Source organism: Scyliorhinus torazame, chromosome 11 (assembly GCF_047496885.1).
Source record: "Scyliorhinus torazame isolate Kashiwa2021f chromosome 11, sScyTor2.1, whole genome shotgun sequence".
Taxonomy (NCBI): Eukaryota; Metazoa; Chordata; class Chondrichthyes; order Carcharhiniformes; family Scyliorhinidae; genus Scyliorhinus; species Scyliorhinus torazame.
This window is the reverse complement of record NC_092717.1, coordinates 9,748,026-9,760,215: the sequence shown is the minus strand read 5'-3', so window position 1 is coordinate 9,760,215 and position 12,190 is coordinate 9,748,026. Positions and strand designations below refer to the sequence as shown.

Sequence of the window (12,190 nt, the reverse complement as noted above, 5' to 3'; positions counted from 1 at the left end):
CTAATGGAAATGGATTTGAGAAACTCAGTTCCCCGTAACAGGTTGATTTATTCAATCAAATCCTCATTTTACACTGCACTCTCACCAAAAGGCCAATATCTTATGGTTCAGTGCTCTGAAGTGCTCACGGTATTCCAACCGACCTTTAATTCCAGGTAAAAAGTAACACTTTTAAATGTTCTGCAAAGCTCAAAATGGGAAAAATATGGTTCTGACAGCAAAAACCTGCACTACTGCGTTTTCATATTTTTCTCTCAGAAATACTTTCAAATCTTAAAATTCTTGCAAAACATAGGGGCTGTTTAGCACAGGGCTAAAGAGCTGGCTTTGAAAGCAGACCAAGGCAAGCCAGCAGCACTGTTCAATTCCCGTACCAGCCTCCCCGAACAGGCGCCAGAATGTGGCGACTAGGGGCTTTTCACAGTAACTTCATTTGAAGCCTACTTGTGACAATAAGCGATTTTCATTTCATTTCATCTGAAACATAAAAATGCCTTGTAAAAATCTTACAATATAAAGACAAAAACTCAGAATGATTCATAATCGCATGTCCTGAAAAATCCAATAACAATTTTGTGTTAACTAATATTAATTTAATCCCATTAACCTCAATTTACCATGAGCGATTCAATCAGATTACAACTTCCTTAAAGTGGTAATGTAAAATAAAGGAGAATTTATTTTAATAATAATAATCTTTATTGTCACAAGTAGCCTTACATTAACACTTCAATTAGGTTACTCTGAAAAATCCCTACTCGCCACATTCCGGCACCTGTTCGGGTACACAGAGGGAGAATTCAAAATGTCCAAATTATCTAACAGCACATCTTTAGGAACTTGTGGGAGGAAAGCGGAGCACCCCGTGGAAACCCACACATACACAGGGAGAAGGTTCAGACTCCACAGACAGTGATCCAAGCTGGGAATCGAACCTGGGACCCTGGAGCTGTGAAGCAACAATGCTAACCACCATTCTACCGTTCAGTAAAGGGGTGGGTTAAATATTTTCCTACAGTTTGAAAGGGCATTTTCTGGATTTCTAAAGTATTGTCGGAAGTTGTTCTAGCTCTCACGCCAATCTCAAAACAATACTGGCTGTGGTACTGTGCACTAAAATCTGCTGATGGTATTAAGCTAAAATTCAGTCACATTTGGAGTGAGTGGATGGATTAAAGATTGATCGATGGAGATTAATATAGATGAATGCATACATTTTAGGACAGAAACAAAAGTATCGAACAAAACACAATGAAATGGTGAAACAATTTGGGTGGGATCATCTTGGACAAGGTAAAGCAATTCTTAACAAGGTTAATTGAATATTGGGATGCATCATTCAACACCAGATAGTAACAAGTTACATTGGTACTGTATAAAACATAGTTGGAATACTGTACAGCATTTGATACTATACCTTAAGAAAAATTGGAAATAATTCTAACAAGGAAGGCTCAGAGAATTTGGGATACAAGTTAGACAATATCAATGGAGTTGGTTTTCCGCAGGGCAGGATCTGGGCACATTTATGGATAATGGAATATAAACATCCATTCTCTCCACCATTGCTGCACTGTGGCTGCAGTATGTGCAATCTACAGGATGCACAGTGGTGATTTACTGAAAGTTGTGCAAATTAATTAAAAAACTTTTTTGAGGTTTCACGCATCACCAGTTAAGTGTGTGTCCGACACAAGTATAAAACGTCATGGAACTTATTTCTATGACCACTATATGCTGAAATAGCTCAAATCCAACTAATTAGTAATATCCTGCTATAGCTCCTACTTCAATATTCTTTACTAACCTTCTGAATGCCGACTGACAGGTGTACATTCAGTTTCCTCTTTCGTTGGAATGTGTCCAGATCCCAGAGTTGTGCTGCATCAGATGATGTAGTGATTGCATATCTTCCAGACCCATGAACTGAAATGGATGAAACTGTAGAGTCGTGTCCCCTCATCCAACTCACAAGCTCTTTTGTCTCTGTCCATTAAGCAGAAGTGTTCAAGTATAAAATGTGTTTTGTACTAAACTCGAAGATCCTGCATCATTGTACATCTGCCACAAGAGCCTTCTCTGGTCACTTCAGGTGAACTTGCTACTTTCAAGTTTGATACCAATAGTTACTGAAAACAAACAGTTAGACACAGGGATACTAAACTAAATTCTAATCAATCGAGGCAGCCGTTCACCGAGGACCAATTATCTGTTACTAAAATAGTGGAACTCATACTATTGCACTCGCTCGATTGGGTAAAGGCTACAATGCAACACAAAACAAGGTGCAGTCTGAATTTATCGAAGATTGGATTGGATTTGTTTATTGGCATGTGTACCGAGGTACATTGAAAAGTATTGTTCTGCGTGCAGTTCAGAGCGATCATTCCATACAAAAAAAATACATAGGGCAAACATAAATACACAATGTAAATACATAGACACAGGCATCGGGTGAAGCATATAGGAGTGCAGTACTACTCAGTAGAGAAGATGTGTGAAGAGATCAGATCAGTCCATAAGGGGGATGTTTAGGAGTCTGGTAACAGTGGTGAAGAAGCGGTTTTTGAATCTGTTAGTGCTTGTTCTCAGACTTTTGCATCTTCTGCCTGATGGAAGAATGAATAAACCGGGTGATGGGGGGGGCCTTTGATTATGCTGCCCACTTTTCCAAGGCAACGGGAGGTGTAGACAGCGTCAATGGATAGGAGGCAGGTTTGTGAGATGGATTGGGCTGTGCTCACGACTCTCTGTAGTTTCTTACGGTCTTGGGCCGAGCAGTTGCCATACCAGGCTGTGATGCAGCCAGATGGGATGCTTTCTAAGGTGCATGTGTAGATTGTGCTCCAATCCATTTAAATTATAATAAAATCAATTTATTCATTTTTCTGTTTCTGGCAGTCTGTTATAGCATTCTGAAAAATTTAATAATTTTACTGAAAAGGTATAATTCCACCCACCCCCCCCACCCCCACCCCCACCCCACATGTAGGCTGACAACACCGAACTCTTCCTCACCACCACCTCAACTAATTGTTAAGTTAATAAACTAATGGTCCAACAAACAGTACTGAAAGAGCAGAAATTACCTCCAATTACTGGAAAGACTCAAGCTCTTGCTTTGAGTCCCTAGGTACCAGCTCCACCCCTCTCCCTGGCAACAGTCTGTGATTAAGCCAGCCTGTTTGCAGCTTTAATGTCACATTTGACACCAAAATGAGTTCCCCATCTCGTATTCACAACATCACTAAGACCACCTATTTCCATCTCTGTAATGTTGCCCGATTGCATCCGTCTCAGTTCATCTGATGAAATGCTCGTACTGTGCCTTTGTTGCCTCTAAATTTGACTATTCCAATGCACCCCTGGCTGGTCTCCCACATTCTACCCTCTGTGAACTTGGTCAGTTGTCCGTGGCTTAACTCACAATCGTTCCCCTATCACCCCTGTGCTCATCAATCTACATTGGCTCCCAGTAAAGCACTCCTCCTATCTCTATAATCTCCTCCAGCATCACACCCGTCCAATATTTTGGCGCTCCTCTAATTCCAACCTCTCATTCCCATTAAAATTGCTCCACCATTGGTGGCTGCACCTTCAGCTGAGTGGAGCCCTCTGGAATCCCTCCCTATACCTGTCCACCTCACTTTCCTCCCTTAAGATATTCCTTAAAACCTATCTCTTTGATCAAGCTTCTGATCATTTCGCCTAATTTCTTCTTTTGTGGCTCCGTCATACTTTGTTTCATAATGCTACTGAAAAGCACCTTGAGACAGTCCATTATGTTTTTTCCCCCTATTCATTCATTCGGTGTTTGCATTGCTGGCTGGGCCAGCATTTATTATCCATCCCTAATTATCCTTGACCTGAATAGCTTGCTAACCAGAGTTTTTTTTTTAAGCGTCAAGCACAATGCTGTGGATCGGGAGTCACATGTCAGCCAGACCAGGTAAGGATGGCAGATTTCCTTCCCTAAAGTACATGGGTGAAAGTGTTGAATAGTTGTTGTGTCAGCAATTGCAGATATTTTGAGTTTATTAACAACCCATAATACAAAAGAACACAGCCGAATACAAAACAGCCGAATACAAAACAATCAGCAATACACGGAAAACATCCAAATTACACCAAAAACAGACCCAATAAAGCAACAAAAAACAAAACTACCAGCAGTCCCCACCTGCCACGGTAGCCCCACATCGCTGGAAAGGCACCCAAACGAGCAGCACAGACCCCCGGAAAAGGACACACAGATGTGGGGCACGCCGAAAGAGAGAGAGAGAGAAAGAGAACACACCTCTCCACTCCCAAGAGGGCACAGTTCAACCCAAAAAACAGCTCCATTACACGAGAAATCAAGACGACAAAGCCACCAACACTCAAGCCAGTGCACGCTCCCCTCCCTCCCCCTCAATCCCCATGGATCCAGCAACAGCCCCACGCTGATGGAAAGGCACCTGCAAGCAACAGTCCACTGGAAAAGAGCAGGCAGAGCACAGCACAGAGAGACAGACAGAGAGAGAGACAGAACCCCTCCCCTTCACCAGTACTGGGAGCATCCTTGAACCCCCAGTGCACAGAAGCAGGAGGGGTTGCAACTAGGAACAAAGACAACAAGAATACAATAACAAACATACTTCTCCAACAGTAAGACAAAAACAAACATCAGTAAAGAATGACACAATTAGGCCGCCGCCCTGCTGCTCCCACAGTCTGGCATTCAATCTTCGGACACCATCCAGTCCAAAGACTGCGAGCAAGTTATTTCTCCTCCACCTTCAGTCTGGCAGCAGGCCAACGCAATTTGCCCCCTTGCTTCGCTCCAAGTCGACAAGCAGCCATAAGCAAAGATACAGCCCAAGGCATGGCAGCTACAGGCAGGCTGGTTCTTTCCTCTCTCCCCTGTTAGCAACTTGTAGCAGCAGGCTCCTCTTCCCCTCTATCCAACCGGTAGCAGCATTGTTCTCCCTTGCCTCAGTCCAGGCTTCAAAGTCCGAAAAAGGCATCCAACATCCAAAATAAAACACCAGGTCTGGAAACAGGGTCACAGCCAAAACAGCAGCTCAGAGAAACCTCCAGCCAGCAGCAACTGCATCCTCTGGCAATTATATTGTTTCGCCAATTGCAGTCTCAGTGATGAACATAGGCTCAACTTCCAAAATACTATAAATGGACACAGCTGCAACAGTTGAGTGCAGGAAGGAGTAGGAGCTGTTACAAGAACAAACCTACATAAAGTTAAAGACAAGCTTCAGACCTATTCCTTCACCATTTAGTATTAGTGGAATTAACGGTTGTATCACAAGAGCTCTCGACTTAATGGGATACAGTTTCATGTCCGCTAACTACCTTCTGCCACCTCACTCAAGTGATCATTATTTACAGGCAAGCCTCAACAGTCAATGCTGAAGGCCACATAAGCAAAGGAAGAATTGGAGCTGAGCCATTCACTGGACATCCGGACATATCCGCTTCCAGCAGAGATCCCTTGATAATGATGTGAATCGCTTCTCAGCCTTTTGGCTAAGGTCGAGCGCGAGGTCAGGTGTAATGCCTGGATCTGGTATGTCTCTCGTGTGGGGACCATGAATTGGATTAGATTTGAATTGCTTTTTTGGAGCAGGCAAGGAGATGGATTAGAGGTTTGCCCCTCTCCACTCTGCATTTTGGTTTTGTAACTCTGAGAAAGGAGTAAAAAAAAGAAAGATAATGATGTGAAATAAGACTCTGATTCTATCATTGCCACCACCCACCATCCGTGCATGGGATGTCATGGTCAATTGTAAACTCCTGACTATGATCTAGCTAACTCAACACAAACCAGAAATCCAATTGGTCTGTATACCTCAGCAACTCATTAGATATACATGAACGCTGGGACGCAACTGCAAAAATTGGCTTTTAAAAATTTTAACTATTCGATATGCTTATTTATAACAACATGTTGCAGGCACTAGCGACGGCCTCACTCCCGTTCTCACCGGTGAGATATTCGGCAAATCAGGTGATTGTCTCCACCCTGAAGATATGAAGACAATTTTGGCAACATTTTAAATTGGGGGCTGTATCGAAGTTGGCTCTGATCTGCGCAAATCATATGTTTGAACCTGCGAGGTTGGATGCCACGTTTGGGGTGGGAAGAGAAAGGGTTGGAAGGAATGGGGGATCTGTTCTTGGAGGGACGGTTGCAAGTTTAGAGAAGTTGTCGGAGAAATTTGGGCTCTCACGGTCTAACTCGTTCAGATACCTGCAAGTTGGCAACCTTACGAAACGGATCTGTCTGACATTCCCTGTGGCGCCGCCAACCTCGTTGATGGAAAGAATTATTTTGCTCCCAGGGTTGGAGGAGTGGAGTTCCTTGGTTATCTATGGAAGGATTATGTCCGAAGACGCAGTACTGGTGCAGGGGATTATGGCCAAGAGGGGGGAGATGGGGCTGGAGTTGGAGGATGGAGTGAGGCCCCACGGGGGGGACGGGGGGGGGGGACACGACTCCACGTCCTTGCGAGCGAGGCTTGGCTTAATACAGTTTAAAGTACTGTATAGGGCTCATCTGACCAGGTCCAGGATGAGGGGGTTCTTTGGGGCAGTGGGGGACTACAAGTCCGAGCGCAAATGGAGAGGGTCCGGCCAACCATGTACACATATTCTGGTCGTGATTTAAGCTTGTGCGGTTCTGAGTCTCACTCTTTAGCACCACGTCAGTGATTCTGAAAATTGAGCTAGAACCCTGTCCCTCAGTGGCCATATTCGGGGTGTCAGACTTGCCGAAGCTGCAGCCGGGAGCATGGGCCGATGTCCTGGCCTTCGCCTCGCTGATTGCTCAGAGATGAGTGCTGATAGGATGGAGATCAGCTTCTCCATCCTGTGCCTCAGTGTGGCTGGGGGATCTGATGGAGTTCCTATACCTCGAGAAAGTCAAGTACACCATGAGGGGAGCAATTGAGGGGTTTTACCGAAGATGACAGCCATTTATTATGTATTTCAAAGAGTTGATCACCATTGGTTGCTAAAAGGGGGGGGGCAGGATCTAGAGGCGTTCTGTTTTTCAGTGGGGGGGGGGGGTTGTGATTTGGGTGTTGTTTGGGTAGGATGTGTTGTTTTGGTGTAATGTATAAAATGGAAAACATCTGAATAAAATTTATAGCAAAATGTTAAATAATCTTCTCTTGGCTATTTTACGTGACTTGATTTGAACAGTTACACTTTTAGTCCTTTACAGACCAGCCTCTCCATAGGTAAAGCAGTTAATGCATAAATTTTTGTGACAAACTTTACCTGTATCAAAACATTTCACAGAGTAATCTGCCAGAGCAACCAAATATTCTGTCTCCCTTCGGAGGTTGAATGCCAATGCTGTACATGCCTGCCCTGTTCGCTGCACTAATTTAAAGCTGCAGAAAAAATTACAAACAAGAAACAGTACTGTGAATAATCACTCAATATGGTCACTCAACCGAATTCATTAATACAATATATTTGTCATTAAATAACAATGAAGTAGTCACTGGGAAATCTGGGAGGGGAATTAATTAATAGGGGCTGGTTTAGCACAGGGCTAAATCGCTGGCTTTGAAAGCAGACCAAGGCAGGCCTGCGGCACGGTTCAATTCCCGTACCAGCCTCCCCGAACAGGCGCCAGAATGTGGCGACTAGGGGCCTTTCACAGTAACTTCATTTGAAGCCTACTTGTGACAATAAGCGATTTTCATTTCATTTCAATTAGAAAAGTGGGCTTTGTATACCACTTCTAGCTGCATTAGGCATTAGGTTTAGCCTTGCACAATGATGGAGTGATTATAATAATAATAATCTTTTATTGTCACAAGTATGAAATTACTGTGAAAAGCCCCTAGTCGCCACATTCCGGCGCCTGTTCAGGTAAGCTGGTACGGGAATTGAACCCGCGTTGCTGGCCTTGTTCTGAATTACAAACTAGCTGTCTAGCTAACTGAGCTAAACCAGCTAATTAGGGACATACAAGGGTCCAGTGTACAACATTATCTTTTTTTAAAAATCAATTTAGAGTACCCAATTCATTTTTTCCAATTCAGGGCTATTTAGTGTGGCCAATCCACCTACCCTGCACATCTGAGCTGTGGGGGCGAAACCCAAGCAAACATGGGGAGAATGTGCAAACTCCACACAGACAGTGACCTGGGGCCGGGATCGAACCTGAGACCTCGGCACTGCGTGTCAGCAATGCTAACCACTGCACCACCGTGCTGCCCTACAGTGTACAACATTATCAATGAATATTACTCAACGTTAGAAAAGTTATCAAAGTGACTTACCTATTCCTGCTCAAATCAAAGAGATAGATGGTGCCCTGGTGATCACCAGCAAGAAAAGTTTCCTCTGCAGCATCAAATGCAACATGAAGAAATCGAATGGTCTTTGAGTGATAGCCCACCACACTATGAGTGATGTTTACTATGACACTGTTCAGAAACAGAAAGAGATGTTGATAGTTTTACCAACTTTTCTAAATCAATGTCACAATATTCTTTGAAATGCTTATGGTTGTGAGCACAAGAATTGATTTCAGCTGACAATACACCCAACTGGGACAAACCAGACATTTCTGTATGTGCTTCACAAATCAAGTTTTAGCACAACAGCTCCGTTCCCATCATTAACTTTAAGATCACACATCTCGGTCAGAAACAGACAGAACACCAATACCCGACTTGCTGCCAATACAACCCTCAACACTTAAAAATTAGGTGTGTTGTCACACAGGTGTTTACCCTAAATGTGGGAGGCACATTTTCTCACATCAATTTCTTGTTGGGGGGGGGGAATTTTTGAGGGCAAAGTATGTAATCCATTGCTTGATGAATGAGGAAGAACAGGATCATCAGTAGATAAATGAGGGGGAAGTTATTAAAAGAAAATCAGAGGAGTATTAAAACATGGAACACCTCAAGACAGTACACATCAAGGCAAAGAATTTGAGAGACTTGGAGAAGTATCTGAAAAGTGCGATTATCAAATACAGAGGAAGGGCATGCACTGCAGCTGAAGAGCAAGCAGCACGTGGTGGCCATGCCAGAAGCATCACATTCTATTAAATGCAATTAGTGCTTGCAAAAGTATACTTGAAATAATTTATTCCAAATCTTTGAAAATGAACTGCATGGCTAATTACCCAAATTTTGCATTCATTACATGCTCACTGATGGTGCACACACCGATCAGCAATGGTATACAACATCCTGCTATTGGGAATGATGGTAACTACGGTAAGCCACTTAGTAACACTAGAATAAGCATTTTCAAATGTTAAAAGCATAAAGCATTTAGGAGTCATGAGACAAGGCAGGAAGTAATAAACCATAAGATATACACTTTATTTAAGTATGTCAGAACGCACTACTTTTTTTTTTAATCTGCAATTTTTCAGAAGGAATGAGAGTCCATGCTTGTAAAATTAGTTTCCTACAGCCAGAGAGTTTGTCTGGCCGGAATTATGACCTAGTATAATATTTCCTGGCAAAATCATGCCTATAAATATTTTTAAACCTGTGTTGGAAAGATCCGCAAATGGATCATTTCAATGCATTTTCTTGAAACAGTAAATTCAAAATAAGTTTATTTGTATTAAGCAGAGCAGTTTTAGCATGTGGCTTTCAGTTAAGTGATTACTAAGGAACAAAAAGGCTAGATGTCAAGTATGACCAACTAGAGGGACATTGTATATTACCTGTAGGATTGAAAGAATAATTTAAAAATGCCCAATCTCCATTTCAAAAGAAAGCTTTTGGAAAACTTTCCAAAAGAATTATACAGCACTTTAAAATCACGTAAAGATCAATATGTAAAGGGGTGATACATCACTTCATGTGATCTACATCATACTTAGCAAGTTAATAAAAGAGATAGCAAACACTTCTTGGTAAAGGTCTTTGGAAGCAAGGGAGGGTTTTAAAAATAAGTATCAGCCAGGGTTCTCCTTCCTGATCTCCATCCACTGATCGTACAGTTTATATGCATTCACATGATCGCGCAATCTGAGCTAGGGTTGGCGCATCTGGTTGCACACATTCTTTGAAGGTTTCATGATTTGGGGAATCTACAGTGGTAGTAACTGCAAGGGTGGTGGGAAACTGGCACCAACTTCTGTCATCCATGCACAGTTACACAGCAAAATCTGGAAGCTGTTGTCAATGACTCCCTGCTCCTTCACAGGTTGCACATAGAATCAATTGGAAATCATTGATTCCAACTTCAACTAATTGCCCACAATTTTTACTGTCAAGGTCCAATGGAATACTTAAACTTTGTTCAAAGTGCAGCTAGATTTTTAATTGTAAGTACAGCTGAACAACCCGCCGCGTTCAAACCCCGGATAGATAGCCGTCACTCTGCCCGACCCAAACATCCGGGACAGGCAGGACGTGACGTCTCCCTCTAGGTGCGCATGTGGGCCTGCCGCGACGCCTGCTGGGAACTGTAGTTCCCCCTGGGTCCTTGGTTGATTGGAGTGAAGTTGTTCCCTGGAAATATTACATCTTCATATATTATTCAGAGGATTCAAGGAAAAATGCATTGGTATAGCTTTTTCACGTTTTGGCAAAGTCAATTACATACTTTCTGAAATGTAGGAAATAAGATCCCCCAAAAACTATTTTACAAATGTGGAGTCTCAGAAAAATTGCATTAAAAAAATGATTGTTTTCTAATACACATATTCATTTAAATGCAATTTATATATCCTGCTCTTTTACTTTCTGCTTTGCTGTCTCTGATATTTTGTTCAATCACACTAATTGAGCAGCTTGCTTGTCCTGTTGATTAACACCAAAGGTCCTCTGCAGAAGGTGTCAAATTCAGAGAGATTTTGGATGAGGGGACGTGAACACTGAGGAGCACAATAAAACTTTGCAGGCAACTTTTTTCCAAAGTCAGTAGCAAGCACCATTCCATCAACAGTAAACCCAAGGCTGAGATCTCCTGCCACTAATCACCAGGCCCACACAAACACCGTCACCGCCATGCCTTACTCTACTCATCCGGACCGACATAATGTCAAAGTGAGCAACAAGAACCCATGAAACAAAAACTGTCAAAGCTAGCTCAGGCGGCATGACTTGTCACTCAGCATCAACACATTTAAACTAGTTGAGGGGAGAGAAGAGACAATCGGTGAAGAGTGATGCCTCCCACAGTGGAACAGACGCTCTCTGGGTATCAGGCGGGGGGGGCGGGGAGACAATCTGTGAAGAGTGATGCCTCCCACAGTGGAACAAATGCTCCCTGGGTATCAGGCGGGGGGGGGGGGGGGGGGGGAGGAGACAATCGGTGAAGAGTGATGCCTCCCAATGTGGAACAGATGGTCTCTGGGTATCGGGGGGGGGGGGGGGAGACAATCTGTGAGGAGTGATGTCTCCCAGTGGAACAGATGGTCTCTGGGTATCAGGCGGGGGGGGGGGGGGTAAGACAATCGGTGAAGAGTGATGCCTCCCACAGTGGAACAGACGCTCTCTGGGTATCGGGGGGGGGGGGGGGGAGACAATCGGTGAAGAGTGATACCTCCCAATGTGGAACAGACGCTCTCTGGGTATCAGGACGGGGGGGGGGGGGGGGGGGAGGAGACAATCGGTGAAGAGTGATGCCTCCCAATGTGGAACAGACGCTCTCTGGGTATCGGGGGGGGGGGGGAGACAATCTGTGAGGAGTGATGTCTCCCAGTGGAACAGATGGTCTCTGGGTATCAGGACGGGGGGGGGGGGGGGGGAGGAGACAATCGGTGAAGAGTGATGCCTCCCAATGTGGAACAGACGCTCTCTGGGTATCAGGCGGGGGGGGGGAGACAATCTGTGAAGAGTGATGCCTCCCACAGTGGAACAGACGCTCTCTGGGTATCAGGCGGGGGGGGGGAGACAATCTGTGAAGAGTGATGCCTCCCACAGTGGAACAGATGCTCTCTGGGTATCAGGCGGGGGGGGGGGGGGGGGGAGACAATCGGTGAAGAGTGATGCCTCCCACAGTCGAACAGACGCTCTCTGGGTGAGGGGGCTGTTACCCGTCCGCCGCCGAGGGACTGGGCTTCCGCTGCCAGATCTTGCCCCGCTCCCGGGCTCCGACGTCGCTGCTCTGCATGAGGGCCGCCGAGCGCCGCGATTCCCCGGTTCAACCCGCCGCGTTCAAACCCCGGAGAGATAACCGTCACTCTCCCCGGCCCAAA

General features: G+C 44.5%; 1 protein-coding gene across 4 annotated transcripts in view; it reads right to left on the bottom strand.

Moving 5' to 3' along the window:
* The window catches only part of tbc1d31 (TBC1 domain family, member 31), a 47,731-nt gene extending 35,541 nt beyond the window's left edge, over positions 1–12,190 (bottom strand). For all 4 annotated transcript variants that reach the window (XM_072466923.1, XM_072466924.1, XM_072466925.1 and 1 more), the window contains exons 1-4: positions 12,029–12,190; positions 8,295–8,441; positions 7,279–7,394; positions 1,808–1,986 (exon numbers count right to left, since the gene is read on the bottom strand). In XM_072466923.1, the coding sequence (XP_072323024.1) occupies positions 1,808–1,986; positions 7,279–7,394; positions 8,295–8,441; positions 12,029–12,105 (519 nt within the window). In that variant the 5' untranslated portion in view covers positions 12,106–12,190. The remainder of the gene's footprint in view (positions 1–1,807; positions 1,987–7,278; positions 7,395–8,294; positions 8,442–12,028) is intronic.